This window comes from Oncorhynchus tshawytscha, linkage group LG10, assembly GCF_018296145.1.
Source record: "Oncorhynchus tshawytscha isolate Ot180627B linkage group LG10, Otsh_v2.0, whole genome shotgun sequence".
Taxonomy (NCBI): Eukaryota; Metazoa; Chordata; class Actinopteri; order Salmoniformes; family Salmonidae; genus Oncorhynchus; species Oncorhynchus tshawytscha.
The window spans coordinates 51,882,214-51,908,009 of NC_056438.1; the positions used below are offsets into that span (position 1 = coordinate 51,882,214).

The following is a 25,796-nucleotide window of genomic DNA, read 5'->3' on the forward strand; positions in this document are numbered from 1 at the left end:
TGATCCTTCACGCTCATTTTTCAAAATAAAAGCCTGAAACTATGTCTAAAGACTGTTGACACCTTAGAGAAGCCACAGAAAAAGGAATCTGGTGGATATCCCTTTAAATGGAGGACAGGCACGCATAGGAACACAGAGGTTTCAAAATAAGAGGCTCTTCCTGATTGGTTTATCCTCAGGCTTTCGCCTGCAATATCAGTTCTGTTATACCCACAGACAATATTTTTACAGTTTTGGAAACTTTAGAGTGTTTTCTATCCTAATCTGTCAATTATATGCATATTCTAGCATCTGATCATGAGAAATAGGCCGTTTACTTTGGGAACGTTCTTTTTCCAAACATAAAAATAGTGCCCCCTAGCTTCAAGAGGTTAAGAAATGTGTGGAGTGATTGAAAAATTAGTTTTAACGACTCCAACTGTACATAGACTTTAATAATGTTAACATACTGTATTCTATTCTACTGTATTTTAGTCAATGCCACTCCGACATTGCACTTCCTAATATTTATATATTTCTTAATTCCATTCTTTTACTTCAGATGTATGCATATTGTTGTGAATTGTTAGATCCTCCTGCCCTGTTGGAGCTAGGAACACAAGCATTTCGCTACACCCGCATTAACATCTGCTAAAAATGTGTGAGACCAATAACATTTGATTTGTGCTTGACAGGAATTACCCATTTGTATATGTGGACTGATAATATCAGGCTAGTGTTATGTATATGAATGCATAATACCATGGTCACGGCAGTCAGCCAAACGGTTAAGAGCATTGGGCCAGTTACCGAAACATCTCTTGTCCAAATCCCTGAGCCGACTAGGTGAAAAATCTAACGTTGTGCCCTTGAACAAGGCACTTAACCCTGATCGCTCCTGTAATTCGCTCTGGATAAGAGCGTCTGCTAAATGACTCAAATGTAAATTGAAAAAATATAGGGATTATGTTAAACGAGGAAAACATTGTATGGCCTATGTGTGTTCTCTCTCCCTCACTGTTACGCAGACACACACACGCACGCACCCGCACACACGCCCTCACTCACCGTGGCAGGGAGCTGTACTGTCTCTGCGCCTGTTGGAAGGCGTCTCTCTCCTCCTGCCTCTGTCTCTGTCTCTGCACCTCTACAGACACAGAGTGTCGGCCTGTCTGTTGTCCGTCTGTCTGGTACGGGCTTGGGCCTGTGTTGGTGTTGTTGGGCTGAAAGAGGGAGGGGCCAACATCCTGGTTATTCAACACACACAACTATCCGACACATACAGTGCACCAGAGCCTTACATTTAAGAGTGTGGACATTGAGATTCGACCAAATGTATTAGGATGCATTTACAGTGCATCTGTGAATCTATGAATAAATAGAAGGGACTAAAAGTTGGCCAAACTCTCTAAATATATGGCTCTGCAATACTTACCAGGAGCCATCAAGACATGGCCTGCCCTTGTCCTTCACCGTGGCCAGGTCAAACAGAGGTTAGACTGACAGACAGAGAGGACGGAGGAGCATGCTGGTGACGCAGGGTGGACGGAGATGAGATGGATGTTAGTACTGCAGGTGTATATGAAGCCTCTCAGCCGACGCCCTAGCGCAGGTCATTAACCTTCCTGAACAGCCAGAACGCACGCCACGGAACGCCACGGAGGAACAGCGTCGTCATTCACTTATCTCCAGCTCCTCCTGGCATGTGACTGTGGATGCCTCCCAAATGGCACCCTACAGTATAACCTACATTTTTGACCAGGGGCCTGGTCAAAAATAGCGCACTGTATATGGGGATAGGGTGCCATTTGAGTCACACATCCCATATATCCTCCACGGAACACATTGAAACACGTCGAGGAACGACTAACTACCACGCCTTCTTTCTCCTTCCCCATCTTTCATCAGCGAGGAGGTGGGTGTAATGGCTGCGGATCAGTCATAACACAAAGGCTATCTAATATTACTTTGATGGGCCATGCCAAGTATTCATACAGAGTGCCACGCTCTAGTGGTGGAAGGGCCATAAAGCAATTTGTCCCGTCATCGCAGGGAGGACCTCCGAGACACCCACATTAAACCTAATGAATCCTTTTAATCATCGGGGATTGATTGGCATAACCTGGGCTGTTGGGCGTGCTGTCGCACTCTGTTGCCATGGCGACGCCAGCCAGGCCATGGACACCTAAAAGGTAGCTCATCTCCATCTATATCGCTAGCGAGATGTGTTCCAGATGTGAATTTCACTGTGCATATTACATATTGCATACGTAAATTACAGTTTGCAATATGGTGTGATTGGATATACTTGATCCCTTTAGTGTCTTGAAATAATAACTTTGTAAGACAAGGAAACAAAGCTAGAAAACCACAACCTATAAAGCTTATCAAGGTATTAAAATGAACGCGGAAGGCGCTAAAATAAAATACAGAGGCGCAATATAAACGCTTCTGGCTGCCGAAAGCAGCCCCCGTGGACGCACTGCTCTTAGTGTGGTAAATGACCGCAATAACGGTTCCCCAACGCAGAAGTAACACAGTCGATCAGTCACTGTGATCGAATTAGCCCAAGGAAACCATGGTCGTGTTCAGTAGGGCACACCGTAGCAAAAAGTTTTGCAACACAAAGTGACAATCTGTGTTGTTATTGAACGAGTTTAGGTAGTACTCAATGCCAAAACGTTTCTTCCCTACAGAATACAAGCCAGTTTCCCCCGCTCTCCTCTGGACCATAGTACTACAGTGAGAAATATACCATCCAGAGGGGTAGCAATCAGAGGTAGAGCTGTCTAACCTCCGCTAACCAGGAACACCTAACTAAACAGCATGCAGGACAGGATCATTAGGGAAGTGATTTGCAGCACAACTACAGACATGCTGGATTCCAGACAGCAGGCCCCAGCGGGCTATAGGGGAGATAATGCACAGGGCTGGCCTGACCTGTAATATCAAAGCCTGCTAAGAACACTCACAGTGACAGGGTCAGTGCTTCCACATGGCGGGACTCTCCCTACATTGTTTACCCTATGGGCCCCAGAATGGAATTCCCAGAACTCTTTTCACCTTGTGTATGTAGAGAAGTCATTCTTCTTACTGACTTGACCATAGAAATATAATTACTAGAACGGACATTCCCATTCAAGTCAGCGTTCTGTAATGGGTGGGCCAGCGGCCATATTGAGTGTGGTCTACCCCTTGTGTAATTCTACTTCTTTGGACTTGTGACACTAGTCTAGACCGAACACTATGGCCACTACAGAAGATGTTAATTGAACGTTATGTGCTGAGTCTGTCTCCTCACGCTAAATGGAATGGAGTGGGTGGGGCTGGACTGATGGGGTTAATGTTCTGATATATAGGGCCTCTTAGTCTGATTAATTCACTCTAATAATGAGACAGCTACAAATGCATTCTGCGTCCCAAATAGCACCCTATCCTCTATATAGTGAACAAAGCATTGCACAATGAATGTTCAAGTGCATGAGTTTTTCCACATTTTGTTATGTTACAGCCTTATTCTAAAGTTGATTAAATAAATAAAAAATCTTCAGCAAAAACCCCCAGAAATACATGATATACTTGTTCATCCTGTTTCCATTGATCATCCTTGACATATTCCTACAACTTGATTGGAGTTCACCTGTGGTAAATTCAATTGATTGGACATGATTTGGAAAGGCACACAAATCAAATCAAATCACCTGTCTATACAAGATCCCACAGTTGACAGCGCATGTAAGAGGAAAAACCAAGCCATGAGGTTGAAAGAATAGTCCGTAGAGCTCTGAGACAGGATTGTGTCGAGGCACAGATCTGGGAAGGGTACCAAAACATTTCTGCAGCATTGAAGGTCCCCAAGAACACAGTGGCCTCCATCATTCTTAAATGGAAGAAGTTTGGAACCACCAAGACTCTTCCTAGAGCTGGCTGCCTGGCCAAACTGAGCAATCGGGGGAGAAGGGCCTTGGTGAGGGATGTGACCAAGAACCTCATGGTCACTCTGACAGAGCTCCAGAGTTCCTCTGTGGAAATGGGAGAAAGTTCCAGAAGGACAACCATCTCTGCAGCACTCTACCAATCAGGCCTTTATGGTAGAGTGGCCAGACGGAAGCCACTCCTCAGTAAAACGCACATGACAGCCGCTTGGAGTTTCCCAAAAGGCAACTCTTAGACCATGACAAACAAGATTCTCTGGTCTGATAAAACCATGATTGAACTCTTTGGCCTGAATGCCAAGCGTCACGTTTGGAAGAATCCTGGCACTATCCCTACGGTTAAGCATGGTGGTGGAAGCATCATGGAGATGTTTTACAGTGGGAGGGACTTGAAGACTACTCAGGATCGAGGAAAAGAAGAATGGAACAAAGTACAGAGAGATTACTGATGAAAATCTGCTCCAGAGCGCTCAGGACCACAGACTGGGGGTTAAGGTTCACCTTCCAACAGGACAAAGACCTTAAGAACACAGCCAAGACAACGCAGGAGTGGCTTTGGGACAAGTCTCTGAATGTCCTTGAGTGGCCCAGTCAGAGCCCGGACTTGAACCCGATATAACATCTCTGGAGAGACCTGAAAATAGCTATGCAGCAACGCTCTCCATCCAACCTGACAGAGCTTGAGAGGATCTGCAGAGAAGAATGGGAGAAACTCCCCAAATACAGGTGTGCCAAGCTTACAGTGTCATACCCAAGAAGACCCAAGACTGTAATTGCTGTCAAAGGTGCTTCAACAAATGATTGAGTAAAAAAGTATTAAAAAAAACTGTTTTCGTTTTGTCATTATGGGGTAATTGTGTGTAGATGGATGAGGGGAAAAAATAATTTAATCAATTTCAGAACAAGGCTGTAATGTAACAAAATGTGGAAAAAGTCAAGGGGTCTGTATACTTTCTGAAGGCACTGTATATGCACAGGGAGCATAATTGAGTTTTCAGCGACATATGTTACCATTTTCCATAATTTGGCAATCAGTATGGCAGAGAAAATAAAATCTAAGAACACAAAATTACTGCTGATTACTATGCGGTTCTGTAAGACGTTGGTTATTCTGTTATTTAGAAATAAATTGTGATGGCAATTATGTCTGACTCCCTTCAATGGTGCGGTCATGGGAACAGGGTAACTTTGCTTTCTATCAGTAATGTAAATAAACAATGTGATGGTATTATCAAGGACTTTAAATCGGCAATCAGCAGTTGAAACAAAGTGATTTGGTAAAAAGCGGAGTGTAGGGGCTGGAGAAATGTGACCGCTCTCAAATTCAGACAGCTCTGGATGCAAGGACGAACCATCCATGACATCAAATGTATAGTTGAAACCATGTTTTGAGGCGATGTAGTGTTTGTGACATTTACATTGTTTACAAACATTGGAGAAAAACAAGCTTATATTTCGGGTTCTGATGGGGTATGACAGTTGAACTAAGCTCATGTGGCATTTATAAGAAATATTCTTCAACAATCAATGGGTACATATCATTCATTTAGAAGTCAAAAAATGGATGAAGCAACTGCAGATTGCCCCTTTAATGACTATGCCTGAGTCCAAAATAGCACCCTATTCCCCTAAGGCACTGGGCAGTAGTGTACTATACAGGGAATAGGGTGCCATTTGGGACACAACCGATATGTACATGCTTGACTGTGTAGAGCAACAAAGCGGAGCTTGAAAGCCCTTTCCCACACACACGGCACACTCAGTGTCTCAAAACAAGACCAAGCTTTTTATTTGATTTATCATCATCACCTCTAAATGAAGCCCAGGGCCCATACGCATGAATCGTCTCAGAGTAGGAGTGCTGATCTGGGATCAGGTCTGCATTTTAGATCACAGTGAATGATCCTAGCTCAGTACTCCGACTCTGATACACCTGATTCATACAGCCCCAGAGGTCAAATGGAGTCTGTTCATGAGCTCTCTGTTTACAACTGTTAGAAAACTCATTCAAATCAATCCATAGACAACGCCATACAAAAGATTAGAAAAACGGTACATGTTGACAGTCTAAAAACAACATCACACGTATATAGAGGCCTAAGAGACGAAAGTTGAATTAGTACAAATGTACTTCATAACAACGTATAGGAGTAATACAGCCAAATATTTAAATATACACAGCAGTGGTTATAGGACAAAAGGCATGACAACAATATATACATATTCTAGAAATATTAAAAAGTAGTGACTTTCAAACATTAGGCAAATGATTTTGCTGATCATTCATAATTTGACGTTGTAACAGACAGAATGTAAAATGTATACTTAAGGCATACTGCTGGTGTAATGGATGGAAGAATAGGACATAGTGCAGTCTTTACCTAGGAACCAGAGACCTTCAATTACATCATAGAAAGGTATTCTGTAAGAATTATCAAGGCATTTCAAATATTTTCCAATTGTAATTGCTTGAATTATCACTCATCCTATTTTGGTGGCCATGACAACAAAAGAGTACAAATTCAAAAAAATCCACAACGCCCGAACCTCTTCTCTAAAAAGGCACAGTTAAAAACCGACAATTGCGGGGGTGCTTTCTTATCACACAGAAAGCACCCCCGCAATCAGACACACAGACAGGAGTCCATTGGTCCTTGAGAAGGTGGGCGGGTCCTTGTTTTGTGAGAGACAGACAGACAGACCAACAGATGGCATTGATGGCAGATGGGATGAGAAGGGTGGTGCGACGGGGGTGGTGGTCGTGACGGGTGGGGTTAGAGGTCAGGTGAGCGTGCCAGAGGGTCACATGCTCCTAGACGCATGCAGGTGGAGATGTTGGTTGCAACCAAAAAGGCACCCTATTTTCCATGTAGTGCACTACTTTTAACCAGGTCCCATAGGCCTCTAGCCAAAAGTAGCGCACTAAATAGGGAATAGGATGCCATTTGGGACTTAACCGTTGTTTTAAGAGTTATTGGGTCGTTCCATATGATTTGAAACCCTTTCTGACTGCATCCTTTATGATTTGAATTGAACCTTTCATACATGTTTGCGGTGGTCTACTTTTCGGACCTGAATGCCAAAACATTCAGGAGACCATTTTGCATACCCCACCGTAAACATGAGAAATCCATGTTTTCATCACTGAAAAAGAAAAAATGTTGAGTTTGATATTATTTAAAAGCTTACAAACAGGATTGTCAAAGTATTTTATCATTTGAACTTTGAGCACTTCTGGGTCACTCCATAAAGAGTGCCTTTTGCGTGCATCCCTTTGATATTTTATGTCGAATTTGTGCGCCAATATTGTATTTTAAAAGCCTGTTATATTAAATGAAGTGCTCTTTAATATATACCACATGGATAATTAAATAAATCTGATTTTTAATATTAATAAACACTAAAGTGCCAAAATTCAGCATTTTGACATGTCCCTCCATACACCCTCTGACTTCTAAGAAGATTTTGTACCCATTTTACCCCAACATTTCTCCACTTAACACCAACATTTCTACACGTTTCCACCATAATTCTAAAGCCTTAGTTATTTAGTTGCTGTGACAAAGTCATTTCTGAATATTATCATTCATTTGATGCTATTAGTGATTCTTTTAAAAGGTCAACCCTGTTACACTGAACTCTCGTTTTAATATGGTAAAGAAAATGAAAAAAAGACTGAACTAATAGTCAAATCATAGTGCAGAAGCAGATGAGCTGGTCCTACTCATTTTCTGAGGTATTGTGGTAGAAAACTGAGCGGGTTGAGCACAACACCCTTTAACCAAAATAGATAAATAGACAGGCTAGAAATGTTTTAAAAATACAAAAATTGTGAAGCTAGAATGACATTTTCCCTCCCTGTTGGACACAACAAGCTTCCATTCCCCCTGTCACAAGTGTATTTATGGCTGATTTAAGATGAAGTCGCCAAACTTGTTACGGTCGTTGAAATCATATGGAACAACCCTATTAGAGAAGAGCCTGGGTTAGGTGGGAGACTCAGAGGAGTTAATGAGAAGAAGCTCCACAGGCTTAGCTTGTTCAGTCAGTGTCATACTGGACAGTCCATACTCAGGGCTGGCCCCGGTGGTTGTGAGGTTAGTCGTAGTAGGAGGCTCCACGATGTAGCAGGCTAGCCTGCCAGCTAGCCAGGGTATTAGCAGCCCTCCTAGGCTGGCAGTGGTGGGGAGGTTGGTGGTGGTTAGTGAGGGGGTCCATGGAGGAGGTCCATGGAGAGCCAGGCAGGACCGACCTGGTTCTCAGCCCGGTCTCAGACACTCACCCAGGGCTGCTCGAAGCTGTATGTGCGTCTCCGGTCGTCAGGGTCGTCGTCTCCCCTGGCCTGCTGGAACTCGTGTCTCAGCCGCTGTATCCGGTCGTGGTTGCTAGGCGCTAGTCTGTTGCTGCAAGGGGTTGAGAGTGAGAGAGGAAATACTACATGAGCATGGTGGTGGCCCATTTGGAACAAGTCGGTGTCTCAAAATGGCACAGCATTTCCTATATAGTACACTACTTTTGACCAGAGCCTACAGTGCATTACATTAGGGAACAGTGTACCATTTGGGACTGTTTCTATCAGCATAGCTGGGAAATGGTCCAGACACTGGACTGTAATACACAGTAGAGCAACGTTTCCCAAACTCGGTCCACAGGACCCCAAGGGGTGCACGTTTCGGCTTGTGCGCTAACACTACACAGCTGATTCAAATCAAAGCTTGATGATTAGTTGATTATTTGAATCAGCGGTGTAGTGATAGGGCACCCCTTAGAGTCCCAAGGACAGAGTTTCACAAACCCAGCAGTAAAGCCTCAAACATGAATCAAACTAATGTATACTAATGTATTATTCATAAACATGGAGTATGGTGTCCCTAATGGCACCATATCCCTTATATACTGCACTACTTTTGACAAGAGCCCTATGAACTGTCAAGAGAATAGGGAGAATTTGGGACACAGGCAAGAACAAAGCAAAGTAGTGTGAACAGTCGATAGTCAAGCTACATCCTCAGGCCACACATCACTCACCAACTTCCGTCCATTGTCTCTAAGCACACTCATAAACAACCACGGCCCACTAAAACACATCACCTGGCTCGTCTGCATACTTAATGAACTGACCTTGACCGGTCCTCTGTAGCTCAGTTGGTAGAGCATGGCACTTGCCATGCCAGGAAAGAGGGTTCGATTCCTGGGATCACCCATACGTAAAATGTATGCATGCATGATTGTAAGTCGTTTTGGATACAAGTGTCTGCTAAATGGCATATATTAAGTCTCTGCATTATACAGTAAGGCAGCCCTTGTCCCAGAAGCAGGGATGAAGATTGGAGCGGTTACGGTGACCATATTTCCGCCACACCGGCAGTCAGGACGACAATAAAATTCCATGTGAATTGTTAAGTCACAGTAATCTCCTCTTATGCACTCTGGACATGCTTAGGTAGTACCCAATTTGCTTGAAAATAAAAGAGAGCCGCACACTCTAGGAGCTGTCTTCATCAGGGTGGTACCCAATTTGCTAACTACCATCAGGTGCTCAGGGCTCTATTGTCCCTCCATCAGGTCCTAATGGCCTGGTTCTCAGGGCTCTATTGTTCCGCCATCAGGTCCTAATGGCCTGGTTCTAAGGGCTCTATTGTTCCTCCATCAGGTCTTAATGGCCTGCTACTCAGGGCTTTATTTTCCCTCCATCTGGTTCTAATGGCCTGGTACTCAGGGCTCTATTGTTCCTCCATTAAGTCCTAATGGTCTGGTAATCAGGGCTTTATTGTTCCTCCATTAAGTCCTAATGGCCTGCTACTCAGGGCCCTATTTTCCCTCCATCAGGTCCTAATGGCCTGGTACTCAGGGCTCTATTGTTCCTCCATTAAGTCCTAATGGCCTGGTACTCAGGGCTCTATTATTCCTCCATTAGGTCCTAATGGCCTGGTACTCAGGGCTCTATTGTTCCTCCATTAAGTCCTAATGGCCTGGTACTCAGGGCTCTATTATTCCTCCATTAAGTCCTAATGGCCTGGTACTCAGGGCTCTATTGTTCCTCCATTAGGTCCTAATGGTCTGGTATTCAGGGCTCTATTGTTCCTCTAACCACTCTGACATCAATGCAAATACAATCAAAAATCACATCATAACAGTATGGTGCTTTTAAAACTCAGCTCACTTTGATTGATTTAAGAAAGAAGTTCAAAAACAGGTTGAAACAGTGTAAAACATGGTTATTGTGGTTGTTGTTTCAAAGCCTAACACAACGAAATGGACAGCACTTTCAACACCCATACGCATATTAATTCGACACCCCTACGCATACTAGTTCAACACCCATGCGCACATTAGTTAAACACGCAGACGCATATTAATTCAACACCCATACGCATATTAATTCAACACCCATACGCATTTAATTCAACACCCATGCGCATTTAATTCAACACCCATGCGCATTTAATTCAACACCCATACGCATTTAATTCAACACCCATGCGCATTTAATTCAACACCCATGCGCATTTAATTCAACACCCATACGCATTTAATTCAACACCCATGCGCATTTAATTCAACACCCATTTTTAATTCAACACCCATACGCATTTAATTCAACACCCATACGCATTTAATTCAACACCCATACACATTTAATTCAACACCCATACGCATTTAATTCAACACCCATACACATTTAATTCAACACCCATACGCATTTAATTCAACACCCATACGCATTTAATTCAACACCCATACGCATTTAATTCAACACCCATACGCATTTAATTCAACACCCATATGCATTTAATTCAACACCCATACACATTTAATTCAACACCCATGCGCATATTAGAGCTTATGCATACACATATACCTATATATGCCCAAGCGTGAAAAGAAAACTGAATCAAAATTGAGATTGTGCCGTTATAAAATACATATTACGCAAGGCAGAAAAACATGACAAAAAAAGTTATTTAAGATGTCTTTGGTACATAATTGGTCTAGCCTTTACTCCAAATTCAAACAAATTCTAGTAATCGCCTTTGAGTGTGGCCTGTATCATTCTGGATGGACTGGTTACCTTATGCTATTCTCCAATCTTTCTATTCATGATTTGGGAGAGAACGTCGAGGCCTAGCGGCTAGGCCTTCAATTACAGTGCAACAACCGGAGTGGTCTATCCAGCATGAGTGGGACAGTGACCTCCATTTGCTATTGGAGTGCATACGGATGACCTTTTCCCCTTTCCCCTGTTCCTACCCATTTAATAATGATAACTGTACATATTAGTAAAGACAATATTACACTGAGAATAGTCTGATGGGTGATAATATGATCACTTGATGAGAGAACGGTCTGTGCAGCCTGAGGCAAGGAACAGAGCACAAGCTTTTCTTTGTGACGTTCTTAAATCATCAATAGCCTTTAGCCGGTCCATGAGGCCCCATTACATGTTTTGATTTATAAGACATTCTAAGGTTTGTATCTCTCACAAGTTGCCAAATAACTCAATCTAGCGTATAGGACCTGTTTCAAATGATCACTTTTACGCTCAACAGAGCCACTTCATCTGCACACTCACTCCAGAAAGGGAAAAATATCCTTTCTATTTTATTCAGCCAAGTTCAATTATATTCTTCTTACTATAAAACCATATGATATAAAATAACGGCACAGGACTTATGAGCATAACTTGTCTGCTAAACGAACAAGCCTACAGCATAGCCTTGATAACATCCAGTAGACCAACTCATACTCTGTCCTTCTGATATACATTTTCTCCATTATGTTTCTTTAGAGCTGCCTAAATGAAATGCTGGATATATGGTGATGGTGTATATTAAATTGATTCATTGGACTTGTTAAATGTAGATGTTCCAAAGGCACATCAGCGGCTTGTAATGAGCGGAGGCACGGAGATGCCAAATGTGTTTATGTTAATTAGGGTCAATTACCATGAGACCGGCCCCCCCCTTTTAGCATGACAATAAGAGAGGCGGAGAGAGAGAGGGGTGGGAGAAAGGACCGCTCAGCTATGTACGTGTAGGTCATCTGTGGTCCCCTGGAGTAAAGCTAATTCAAACCTGACTTCTCTGTTAGACTACCACTCTGAACAGCCCTGTCAGGTGACTAGAGAGCATCAGCAGGAGAGAGATCAGAAGTTGACTTTTCAACTTTCAAACACAAGCCAGTAACTTTCCTGGACATCCCTTTATGATCTCTTTAAAAGCCACCCCCCCCAAAAAAAGCCCAGCTCTTAAAACTCTCCTGTCTCAGGAGTTCCTATGAAATAGCCTTACAACATCCCAATCATTAACAAAGCATTGCTTCCAAAAACCAGACAACTGAAACAGACAGACACATTGAAGGCTGTTTGGGGATCTATGAAACAACCGCAGACGTTATCTCAATCATTTGCAAAAAAAATTAAAGCATTGGATCAATACCTAAATCAATACTGACAAACATTGAATCCATAACCACAGAACATATCCATTAAGCCTGTTTAGGGTAGGAAACTGCCATGTGTGATCTGTCAAATCACTGTGATATTTAACTCAGCCATATCCCCTTTGAACACACATGACCCCGGGGCACCATGTGTGACCCTGCCTATAGGTCACAGCACCATCAGCGTTCAGGATAACAGAATGCCTTTATTAGATATTAGCCTGCCATGCAACCTGTGAACAGATGACTCTCAACAGAGCACTGGGCTATTCCCTATGTAGTGCACTACCTATGACCAGGGCCCATTAGTGCATTGTTTGACCAGAGACTAAGTAGGGAATAGGGTGCAATTTGGGAGCACGGTAGGATTTAATTATTATTATTATTTTTTTCAACAGTTATTGCTTAGAATTATAGTTTTGAAGCACTGACATTTTTCATAATACTGGGGCTGGCTAATATTGAATTGGAAAAAGTGTGTGTGTCTCAGTGTGTGTGTCCCCTACTCTTCTACATCATAACACTATGAAATGGAACAGAAATGTTTAGATGTTTCAATGTACCCCTCGGTATCACCCAATAAGCCTTTAAACAAGGATTTCAATTATTAACACAGGATTTTTAAAAGGCTTTCCTTCACTGACAAAAAACTAAATCAACCATAGAAAATAACAAAAGAGAGATAAGGAAATCTCCTGCAGTCAGGTGAGGGAGATTTAACGTTAGATGAGTTTCATCCTATGGACAAGCTCACTCAATATCTGCTGCTGTGTCTGGCCTGAAAGGTCAGCGTTTACAGACTTTGGCCTCTGGGGCTCAATAACAACAGACTTGGGCCGCATCCCAAACGGCACCCTATTCTTCACGTTTAAATCCCAGGCAGTAAAAGCCATGGGCCCTGGTCAAAAGTAGTGTACTACATGGTGAGCCATTAGGGACTCAGCCTTGGCCTGGCAGGTGACTGGTAAGCTATTTATTTCATGTTATGATAGGATGTGCCCTTTAAGTTTTGTCTGTGGCTTTAAGCTTGGTCAGGACTAGGACAGTAAAAGAGGCTACGACTTCAGCAGAACAAAATAATGCCTACAGCCAAACAAAACAACTTCAAAAACACCAGTTTGGAGTGAATAGTAGCCTAGGAATAGGGCCACGGCTCTGAGTCCAGCCTTGACCGGGGCGAGTCGGTGGAGCTGTCCCCCAGGTGCTGACTCACGTCTGTGTGGCTCTGGGTGAACGTAAAGACGTACAGGACTCATTATTTCCACTCAGAATGGACAGCAGATGTTCGCAGCCATAAATCTAAAACCTAAAACTCTGGTTTGGGAGGTACAGTGAAAAGTGACGGGTCAAGCTTGGAGCCATTGACCAAAACTCAACTCCTTGAGTTTTGGTCAAAAGGAGCCATCACATGAGCCTGGTCACAGATTTGTTGGTGTTGTCTTGCCAACTCCAATGGGTGGCTATGCAACACAAACAGATAATGACCATAGGAAGTTGGCTAGACAGAACAAACAGATCATGAAACCAGGCTACTGTCACATTGCAGTCCCTATTAATTCTCCCTCCCCAAGGAGGTCAAAATCAAAGGCTGTCTATAGGGGAGCCCCTACAGTAGAATGTAAAGTGCAGTAAATGACAGTAGCAGCTGATCCAAAGGCTCCTAATCCCCTGGATTCAATCCGAATGGCCTCTTTCAGAGCTCCTCTTCCTTCCCACCCCTCAGGACATAACGGGAGCATCTCACAGATAGAAATGGTACAAGACAGCAATGGAAAACACCCATCCTGATCATATTAATATGTGGGGGAAGTTGGAGACCAGGGTTCTTACTGGACTCCAGTGGGAAGGAAAGAGCACCACTGGGAGCGACGGAGGCTTTACGAATCCATCTCTGGATGAGCAGATCATCCCCGTTCAATCCCAGGCTGTAAAAGCCAGCTGCTGTTCTGTCAATCTCACCACCAGCAGTCAGCCTATAAGAGGGCTCTTTCCATGCACTGTTCTTACTTGACAAATTAACTCACTTCTTTTTTTGTCTGTGTTGTGCGTGTAAATTAACGTCAAATCAAATCAAATTTGATTTGTCACATACACATGGTTAGCAAATGATAATGCGAGTGTAGCGAAATGCTTGTGCTTCTAGTTCCGACAATGCAGTAATAACCAACAAGTAATCTAGCTAACAATTCCAAAACTACTACCTTATAGACACAAGTGTAAGGGGATAAAGAATATGTACATAAAGATATATGAATGAGTGATGGTACAGAGCGGCATAGGCAAGATACAGTAGATGGTATTGAGTACAGTATATACATATGAGATGAGTATGTAAACAAAGTGGCATAGTTAAAGTGGCTAGTGATACATGTATTACATAAAGATGCAGTAGATGATATAGAGTACAGTATATACGTATACATATGAGATGAATAATGTAGGGTATGTAAACATTATATTAGGTAGCATTGTTTAAAGTGGATAGTGATATATTTTACATCATTTCCCATCAATTCCCATTATTAAAGTGGCTGGAGTTGAGTCAGTGTGTTGGCAGCAGCCACTCAATGTTAGTGGTGGCTGTTTAACATTCTGATGGCCTTGAGATAGAAGCTGTTTTTCAGTCTCTCGGTCCCAGTTTTGATGCACCTGTACTGACCTCGCCTTCTGGATGATAGTGGGGTGAACAGGCAGTGGCTCGGGTGGTTGTTGTCCTTAATGATCTTTATGGCCTTCCTGTGACATCGGGTGGTGTAGGTGTCCTGGAGGGCAGATAGTTTGCCCCCGGTGATTCGTTGTGCAGACCTCACTACCCTCTGGAGAGCCTTACGGTTGTGGGCGGAGCAGTTGCCGTACCAAGCGGTGATACAGCCCGACAGGATGCTCTCGATTGTGCATCTGTAGAAGTTTGTGAGTGCTTTTGGTGACAAGCCGAATTTCTTCAGCCTCCTGAGGTTGAAGAGGCGCTGCTGCGCCTTCTTCACGATGCCGTCTGTGTGGGTGGACCAATTCAGTTTGTCTGTGATGTGTACGCCGAGGAACTAAAAACTTACTACCCTCTCCACTACTGTTCCATCGATGTGGATAGGGGGGTGTTCCCTCTGCTGTTTCCTGAAGTCCACAATCATCTCCTTAGTTTTGTTGACGTTGAGTGTGAGGTTATTTTCCTGACACCACACTCCAAGGGCCCTCACCTCCTCCCTGTAGGCCGTCTCGTCGTTGTTGGTAATCAAGCCTACCACTGTTGTGTCGTCCGCAAACTTGATGATTGAGTTGGAGGCGTGCGTGGCCACGCAGTTGTGGGTGAACAGGGAGTACAGGAGAGGGCTCAGAACGCACCCTTGTGGGGCCCCAGTGTTGAGGATCAGCAGGGTGGAGATGTTGTTGCCTACCCTCACCACCTGAGGGCGGCCCGTCAGGAAGTCCAGTACCCAGTTGCACAGGGCGGTGTCGAGACCCAGGGTCCCGAGCTTGATGACGAGCTTGGAGGGCACTATGGTGTTGAATGCCGAGCTGTAGTCGATGAACAGCATTCTCACATAGGTATTCCTCTTGTCCAGATGGGTTAGGGCAGTGTGCAGTGTGGTTGAGATTGCATCGTCTGTGGACCTATTTGGGCAGTAAGCAAATTGGAGTGGGTCTAGGGTGTCAGGTAGGGTGGAGGTGATATGGTCCTTGACTAGTCTCTCAAAGCACTTCATGATGACGGAAGTGAGTGCTACGGGGCAGTAGTCGTTTAGCTCAGTTACCTTAGCTTTCTTGGGAACAGGAACAATGGTGGCCCTCTTGAAGCATGTGGGAACAACAGACTGGGATAGGGATTGATTGAATATGTCCGTAAACATACCAGCCAGCTGGTCTGCGTATGCTCTGAGGGCGCGGCTGGGGATGCCGTCTGGGCCTGCAGCCTTGCGAGGTTTGACACGTTTAAATGTTTTCCTCACGTCGGCTGCAGTTAAGGAGAGTCCGCATGTTTTGGTTGCGGGCCGTGTCCGTGGCACTGAATTGTCCTCAAAGCGGGCAAAAAAGTTATTTATTCTGCCTGGGAGCAAGACATCCTGGTCCGTGACGGGGCTGGTTTTCTTTTTGTAATCCGTGATTGACTGTAGACCCTGCCATATACCTCTTGTGTCTGAGCCGTTGAATTGAGATTCTACTTTATCTCTATACTGACGCTTAGCTTGTTTGATTGCTTTGCGGAGGGAATAGCTACACTGTTTGTATTCGGTCATGTTTCCGGTCACCTTGCCCTGATTAAAAGCAGTGGTTCGCGCTTTCAGTTTCACGCGAATGCTGCCATAATCCACGGTTTCTGGTTTGGGAATGTTTTAATCGTTGCTATGGGAACGACATCTTCAAACGCATGTTCTAATGAACTCGCTCACCGAATCAGCGTATTCGGCAATGTTGTTGTTTGATGCAATACGAAACTTATCCCAGTCCACGTGATGGAAGCAGTCTTGGAGTGTGGAATCAGCTTGTATGCCATTTTCTTGGACAAGGCTCACTTGAAATAAATCCTCAAACTAAATGTGGCTTCCCTGGTGAAATAAAATATATAAATACAAAATGAAATAAAAGCAGACCACGAGAGTCACATAGGATTATGGGATCCTTAGGATGGAGACAGACATTGTTATGATGAAGACCCTTGTGGTGAGTGGTGTGCCCTTGGTTTAGGGGGAACGCAATTAGGGACCTTCCTTCTTAAACTGAGAGGAAGTAAACACATATCTCTTTTGCTACGTTCACATAGGGAGCCCAATTCTGATATTTTGCCCAATTATTGGCAACAGATCTGATCTGATTGGTCAAAACACCAATTAGTGGCAAAAGATCAGATTTGGGGCACCTGTGTAAAACATAGCCTTTGGCAGACTAGCTCGATAAGAACCAGTGTGTGCATTTTGGCCCTCGCCCTATGACATGTTCGAGCACCACCACAAGAAGGGGAAAAAACATGGTGAACTAAAATCCTTATCATTTTGGTATTTAATTCGGATCCCCATTAGCTGTTGCAATAGCAGTAGCTACTCTTCCTGGGGTCCACACAAAACATGAAACATAATACAGAACATCATTAGACAAGAACAGCTCAAGGACAGAACTACATACATTGAAATGTCACATATAGTCTACCTATCAGTACATGCAAACAATATCTAGGTCAAATAGGGGAGAGGCGTTGTGCTGCGAGGTGTTGCTTTATCTGTTTTTTGAAAGCAGGTTCGCTATTTATTTGAGCAATATGAGATGGAAGGGAGTTCCATAATGCTGAAGTTTTCTTGAATTTGTTTTGGATTTGGGGACTGTGAAAAGACCCCTGATGGCATGTCTGGTGGGGTAAGTGTGTGTATCAGTGCTGTGTAACACTGAAAATAACTTGGAATTTTCAACATATGAATGTTTCTTACAAAAAACAAGAAGTGATGTAGTCAGTCTCTCCTCTACTTTTGGCCAAGAGAGACTGGCATGTATAGTATTGATATCAGCCCTCTGATTACAGTGAAGAGCAAGAGGTGCTGCTCTGTTCTGGGCAAGGTGCAGTTTTTATAGGTCCTTCTTTTCAGCACCTGACCATGTGACTGGGCAATAATCAAGATAAGATAGAACTCGAGCCTGCAGGACTTGCTTTGTTGAGTGTGGTGTCAAAAAAAAGACGAGTATTTCTTTATCAAGGACAGACCTCGTCCCAACCACTAAATCAAAATGTTTTGACCATGACCGTTTACAATCCAAGGTAACACCAAGTCATTTCGTCTCCTCAACTTGTTCAACAACCGCACCATTCATTACCAGATTCAGCAGAGGTCTAGAATTTACAGAATGATTTGTACCAAATACAATGCTCTTATTTTTTTAGAGAGATTAAGGACTAGTTTATTATTAGTTACGATTGGTGGGATCATAATCATATTATGGGGCGGTATATATATATTACAGTAAGTGCCTTTCTGACAGCCGTGATTGGTCCATTAACTGATTGACTGATTTGAGGTGATGGATGGCGGCTCCCATGGACCCTTGGCCTAGAGAGACAGGAGTGTGGGCGGTGCATTCAGCCATGTTCCACCCAGCCCCTTACTTTTGGCAGCGTCACAAATGTCACCCGCTTCCCTATATCCTACACTACTTTGGGCCCTAGACAAAAGTAGTGAACTATGAAGAGAATAGGGTGCGATTTGGGACGCAGGCTTTATCTCTCTGTTACGACCCCCCACCACCACCACCACCACCACCACCACTACCATCCAACCGCCATCCATCACACACGACATCTCACCAGTCGATCATGGCCTTGACAGCAGGCCATTATGGCAGAGCTCTATGACTGTGATGGTGCACAGTAGGGGTTGAGCAGTGTTAATAGTGTATTCACATGCTCATTTGGCACCTCTATTGTTGCCTGTGCTTTCCAGTGCATTTATCTAGTGATGTGTAACAGATTCCTAGGGCCTGAAGGCTACTGTTCTATGAACGATTTTTGGAGGCCTAGATATTACACTATTGTCTGCTTTGGTGAAACAGTAGACGTTACATAGCACAATGAAACATGCATGAGACGCACTGTCTGTATGGGACAGCAGGGATCTGAGATACGGCACTGATGAGACATCGATCGCAAGGCATGATTAGAATGCTCCCTTCCTGGTAAAAGGAGAGACGGTGTTACCAATGGAGGACAAGCAGTTCCATGTATTTACTTGTCGTAACCCAGCACACCGTTGATAGGTTGGTTTGTAAAGCATGACATTGGCCAGAAACTAAAAGCAGACCTACACCATGTTACACACATTATTGCTCCTGGCGGCGCCATAAGCCTGAAATGGAAAACCCACTTCACCATCTCTCTCCATGACGGTACAATTTAGTGCGAGTAAATATCAGGCAAATATTGTAATTCAGTCAAGACATTCAGAGAGCAGTTGCTCTGGAAATACATTGATACGTTGTTAAACTGAAATGCTACTTAAATCTATCCCATTATTTCTGTGGATTCCAATGTTTACAGTTGAGGAGGTTATACGTGGTTGCAGCCAATGGGATGGCTATTACTGTAACCTAGTGCTATTGGAGCAATGGAAGCTTGGCTGCGGATGGCTACTGTTGGACATTTACATGTGTTTTGGTTAATTGTTGGGTTGTATAGCCATTGCTTTGTTTTGCCATTAACTAAATTAAATTAAACTATATAACTAAATTAAACTGGTACACTGAAATTAATAGCTGTGATGACAAAAAAACCAAAAAGGTGACATTTTGTCATCCTAATTGAATATGGTTGATTAAATAAACATAGCATTCTAAAAGTAGTAAATAATTCATCACGTTCAAATGACGACTTCTTTATTCATGTTGGGCTGAAATGTCGCCTGCCTTGAATCTTTCAAGGAGCTCCCGTGGAGCTGGGTGGTAGTTGTGCCAGTGTTTGGCCAGGAGAGGCAGAGCCAGTGTCCAAAATGGCACCCTACATAGAGTACTACTTATGACCACAGCCCTATGGGCCCTATAAAAGGAATAGGCTGCCATTTGGAACGCACAGGGTATTTTATCAGTGTGTGTATGCTCTCTCCGTATTTTATTCTGATGTACACAGATAAAGACGGTTGGCAGTATGCGTTGGCTCTTGGCCAGAGGCACTGCCCTTTGAGGAGAGGGTATGTTTTGAGCTGCGTCTGCCAACGTTTGGAACGTGCATACAGAGTCTAATTTGGCCTGGTTCATGGACACTAGCTGAATCCATTAGCCTTGGGTCCTGTGGCCCACTGAGCAGGTAGATATATCAAGATACTCTGTTCAGCTGTCTATCTTCCTCTCAATGGAGAACAAACTAGACCAAACACATTATGGCCTGGGTTTCTACCTCAAATGTACTGCATTTGATTGAATAACTAGTCTAGGCCTGTGTTGCGATGACTCTGGTATTGATCAGTCTCTACTGCAAATAAAGACTCAATGCAACTTCACCACCGTAATTATCTCAGATAATCCCGAGGTGGTCTTTTATCCCAGGAAGTAAACTGACATAATGAGTCAAAGAAAATCCCTAGTTTTTAGCGACATCGTGCAGAATACAGACAGAGGCGTACGGAGTGTCTAATCTACATGGAGTATCGACAGGCCCGAAACAGCGGTCTTCGTGAGGACTCAAGGATTTAAACTACTCTCAGCTCGGTCCCAGTAGCAGATAGTAGGGAGCGTGACTAACATACTGACTAAGGGCATCAGTCAGTGAGTCTCTCAGTGGATGTTTTGAGTAGCACTCGATCAATACAAATGGATTTATCAGATTTTGCATCTCGCCTCATTTTCCTTGGCGAGAGGATGTAAGGCCCGCTTCCCTCCATCTGATAACATGACTCAACCAACTGCTACAGCTGCCGCTGGCTTTGGACCTATACTGGTTTCCTCATCAGCTGGGTACATCAGTAAGTACAGTACCTCAGCAAATGTTTGTTCTATACTCGTGTTGTAGTTAGCACAACAGTCGCATCTCCGGGGATACATCGCAGATAATTAATCTGTTTAATTAAATGTTTAATTAAAATGGTGCATTTTAATTAAGAATCAAGTCGATGATTTCATCCGAAATTCACATTTAAGGATTATTCTCTGATGTGGTAAAATAGCCATCAAACCACACATTGAGTCCCAATGGAATATTCCCCTGTTCTAACAGAACATTCCCCTGTTCTACCGACTGTACACCTTCCTTCATTTCCATGCAAACAGAGGTCTGTTTTCAGTAAATCAGATAGTGTCAATCCATTTAGATAGATATATATAGTGCCCTGGTCGAGAGTAGTGCACTATATAGGGAACAGGGTGCCATTTGGGACACTTTCGCGAGCCCTCTCCGTGCATAATGTAATGGTGACCATTCTAGTGCTGATTGAGAGACAGACAGGAGCACATAGGTGGCTGGTCCGTTTTGGAGGGCGGTTTACTAAGACAATGAGTATGACTATGGGTGCAGGGGCATGTACGTATGTTCCTTCTACTGGATCATGGAATGCACATGTGACTCAATGATTCAATGGGGAAGTCAATATAGAGAGATGTTCAGATGGACATTCTGTGGACAACCTAAGTGGACACACCAAGCAGCACAGTCTGACAGTCAAAGGGAGAGGGGACCACAGTATGAAGCCTACGTTAGCCATTCCATATATCATGATCTGGGCTTTGGCTGAAGCTTATCTGGAAATACTCAGAAGAAGGGCGACATTATTAACATAAATGAAAAGCGGATTCCAGTCATCAATACTATGCAATGAAAGAGATGATCCTTTCCAAAGCAGCAACAGATGAGAGGCCCATATGTCTGGGCTATAAGGCGACCGAAGCCAAAGGAAATATCAAGAGCGAGGATAACGGATAAATAGAACTCTAATGTGAATTCTGGAATGGAATGGGGGAAGGCCTGACTGATAGTGTAATTCTAAAGCACACTGATAACTTCAGCAAGCGGCGGGCGGGCGATGGTGGCAGAGGAAGGAAATCAAATTGAAGCTGTTCAATTACCAGGCTGGATCATCAGGGCTCTGAACAGGATGGCTTTTCCGTTTCTCAGTCAAAATAAAACATGTGACTGATGGCACTTTCAGGGTAATAGTTCCCCATTTCAGAGACTTTAAAGGAAGACTTCAGGACTTTAGCATGTCTCTGCACGCAGAAAAAAAAACATATCCTAAGAGTTAATCTGACTCTGGGGAAATAGACAATGGGCTTCATTGGCAAAATCCTGAAGTATCTCTTTAATGTCTGCAGAGTCTGAGAAAGCCTAGCTAGCATCTGATAAATAATGATTTAGTCAAATTATAGGACATTACGGGGCATTATCTGATTGTCATATTTTGCTGATGATTGTTAAATACAGTTGAAGTCGGAAGTTTACATACACCTTAGCCAAATACATTTAAACTCAGTTTTTCACAATTCCTGAGATTTAATCCTAGTAAAAATTCTGTCTTAGGTCAGTTAGGATCACCACTTCATTTTAAGAATGTGAAATGTCAGAATAATAGTAGAGATAATTATTTATTTCAGCTTTCATTTCTTTCATCACATTCCCAGTGGGTCAGAAGTTTACATGCACTAAATTTGTATTTCGTAGCATTGACTTTAAATTGTTTAACTTGGGTCAAATGTTTCGGGTAGTTGGGTGAATTTTGGCCCATTCTTCCTAACAGAGCTGGTGTAACTGAGTCAGGATTGTAGGCTTCCTTGCTCGCACACACTTTTTCAGTTCTGCCCACACATTTTCTATGGGATTGAGGTCAGGGCTTTGTGATGGCCACTCCAATACCTTGACGTTGTGGTCCTTAAGCCATTTTGCCACAACTCTGGAAGTATGCTTGGGGTCATTATCCAATTGGAAGACCATTTGCGACCAAGCTTTAACTGATGTCTTGAGATGTTGCTTCAATATATCCACATAATTTTCCATCCTCATGATGCCATCTATTTTGTGAAGTGCACCAGTCCCTCCTGCAGCAAAGCACCCCCACAACATGATGCTGCTACCCCCTTGCTTCACGTTTGGGATGGTGTTCTTCGGCTTGCAAGCATCCCCCTTTTTCCTCCAAACATAACAACGGTCATTATGGCCAAACAGTTCTATTTTTGTTTCATCAGATCAGAGGACATTTCTCCAAAAAGTACAATCGTTGTCCCCATGTGCAGTTGTAAACCGTAGTCTGGCTTTTTTATGGCGGTTTTGGAGCAGTGGCTTCTTCCTTGCTGCGTGGCCTTTCAGTTTATGTTGATATTGGACTCGTTAAAGGTCTTACTGATTTCTTGGCTGATTTCTTTTGATTTTCCCATGATGTCAAGAAAAGAGGCACTGAATTTGAAGGTAAGCCTTGAAATACATCCACAGGTACTACTCCAATTGACTCAAATGATGTCAATTAGCCAATCAGAAGCTTCCAAAGCCATGACATCATTTTCTGGAATTTTCCAAGCTGTTTAAAGGCACAGTCAACTTAGTGTATGTAAACTTCTGACCCACTGGAATTGTGATACAGTGAATAATAAGTGAAATAATCTGTCTGTAAACAATTGTTGGAAAAACAACTTGTGTCATGCACAAAGTAGATGTCCTAACCGACTTGCCAAAACTATAGTTTGTTAACAAGAAATGTGTGTGGTTGAAAAATGAGTTTTAATGACTCCAACCTAAGTGCATGTAAACTTCCGACTTCAACTGTAGTAAAAAATGACACATTTCTTGCTAAGAAATGTATAATAATTTGTCCATTATGATCCCGAGGCAGGCAAGGCCGTCTCAGTTCAGGTCTGCGTCCCAAATGAACTATATGGTCACGTCAAAAAGCGGGGTATTGGTCAAAAGTAGCGCACTACGTATGGAATGCCCTCGGACTTCTCACTGGGGTGAAAATGGAGGAAGAAAAGTAGACAAGTCTTTGTTCTGGGACTGCAGTGATGTTTAGGAAAAGTAACACCTTTTTAATGCTGTATGATAACTATGTTAATGTGTGTCCAATATGCCACAGAAACAGTTCAGTGTCCCAAACAGCACCCTATTCCCTACATAGTGCACTACTTTTGACCAGGGCCTATTGGTCTCTGGTCAAAAGTCGTGCACTATATAGGTAATAAAGTGCCATTTGAGACGCAGCCACAGTTGAGTAAAGCATAGCTGTGCCTGCTGTTTTAGATGGCTTATCTATAGCTACACGTAAGAACAAAAACAACGTCTGTATTCAATTCACCCTGGTGTAGGTTCCCATGTGTAGTTTAGAAACATTGACTCACTCTCCTAACACTTAGAAGATACACATTCTGACTGGGGTGTCTCTGTTTTATGAGGGCATTGCACGGGAACACACCATGGTTTTGACCCGAAAGGCACCCAATTCCCTATATAGTGCACTACTTTTTTACCAGAGCCCTATGAGCACTATATAGGAAAGAGGGTGCTATTTGAAAACGCAAACCATGAGAGCGTTCAGGGTAGGCCTAATACACACCCCCCCCCAGTAAAAAAAAATCCAACGCACATTTATGAACTAAAAATGAAACAAAAACAGAAATGAATTAAATGTGATTTGTGAGAGGAAACAAGCAGAAAGGGTACAATCTTCAATGAAACATCCTGTTTAGGAAACTCCAAGGGAAAATGAGGCAACTCGCTCTCTCTGAAGTCTAGCATCCCAAATGGCACCCTATTTCTTTTATAGTCCACTACTTTTGACAAGGCCCCATAGGACTCTGGTCAATAGTAGTGTACTATAAAATAAATAGGGTGCCATTTGGGATGCATAAAAGAAAATGTTCACATGAAGGCACCAAAACACATGTAGTAAATCAATTAAGTGAAATAATCTTATTTTCATTTAAGGTCCAGGGACTACGGGTGACTTTGATATAATTATTTCTGAAGCTTAGAGATCACTGAGGGACTGTTTGTATTGGATAAAACACAACGCATATGGACCACACTCATCTACTCATATTTAAACAGACAGCAAACAGGAGAGCAGATGTTGTAGCTGAACCAAGGTTGAGTCCCAGATGGTGCGCTCTTCCCTATATAGTGCACTACTTTTGACCAGGGCCCATAGAAGTGCACTATATCGGGAATAGGGTGACATTTGGGACATAATCCCTGTATCTCCCACCAGAGCAGAGAGCTTCAATCCAGGAGCACCATGGGAACCCTCTCCTTGGCCCAGAGGGGAAGGACCAGACCATGTGCTGAGGAGTGAACCAGGCTTAATCCGTTTTCCCAGGATGCAGCACAAACACTTTCCTGCCCTAGTTTCTCAAGACAAATATTTCAAAGGAGGCCATCAAAATATCCACCCCATCGGTGGGGCAGAGCAGTTTCCTCTTCTCTGCCTCCCCACTAAACTCCTTCCTGTCTTTATTGGCAATGTTGCCATTCTAATTCTTTCATTGTACTGACCTGAAAGGACTGCCCTCAGATACAATGCTCTACTCTCTGTGCTGCCATGTGTGTTGAGAGATGGGCCTTGGTTCTTCCAACCCAATGCTGTTCTTACATATAGTTTGTAATGCTGTTCATTCTGGGGTTGACTGCCTTTTACCCTGTGTAGGTGTGCTGCAGAAAGATAGAGTAAGCTCACCATGTTAACAATGTATACTACAGTATTCTATACCTGTCCAGCTGACATGGCTGTCCTACTATAAGAGCAGTACATTGTATTTCTAGAAATGTATTTAAAAGTGCTATATGCAGAAATCGTGCCGCAATTTCCTGCTTGCTAAAATTAAAATAGTTTGACTAATTTCAGTTTATGTGACAAAACAAGTAAAACAAGAGAATCCGTGCACCATCTAAACCGCTTTGAAATATATTTCCATAACCAAAAATATAGTATTGTCAGTTGTTTGAAGCTGGTGTACAAAACACAGAGACACAAAAATTAAACTTAAGATCAGGAAGCATAG

At 43.2% G+C, this 25,796-nt stretch overlaps 1 protein-coding gene across 7 annotated transcripts in view; it reads right to left on the minus strand.

Moving 5' to 3' along the window:
* LOC112260417 (partitioning defective 3 homolog) overlaps positions 1–25,796 on the minus strand; it is a 251,869-nt gene that overhangs the window by 13,182 nt on the left and 212,891 nt on the right. For all 7 annotated transcript variants that reach the window (XM_024435500.2, XM_024435501.2, XM_024435497.2 and 4 more), the window contains 2 exons: positions 8,197–8,317; positions 1,048–1,202 (listed from right to left, as the gene is read on the minus strand). In XM_024435500.2, coding sequence (XP_024291268.1) covers positions 1,048–1,202; positions 8,197–8,317 — 276 coding nt within the window. The remainder of the gene's footprint in view (positions 1–1,047; positions 1,203–8,196; positions 8,318–25,796) is intronic.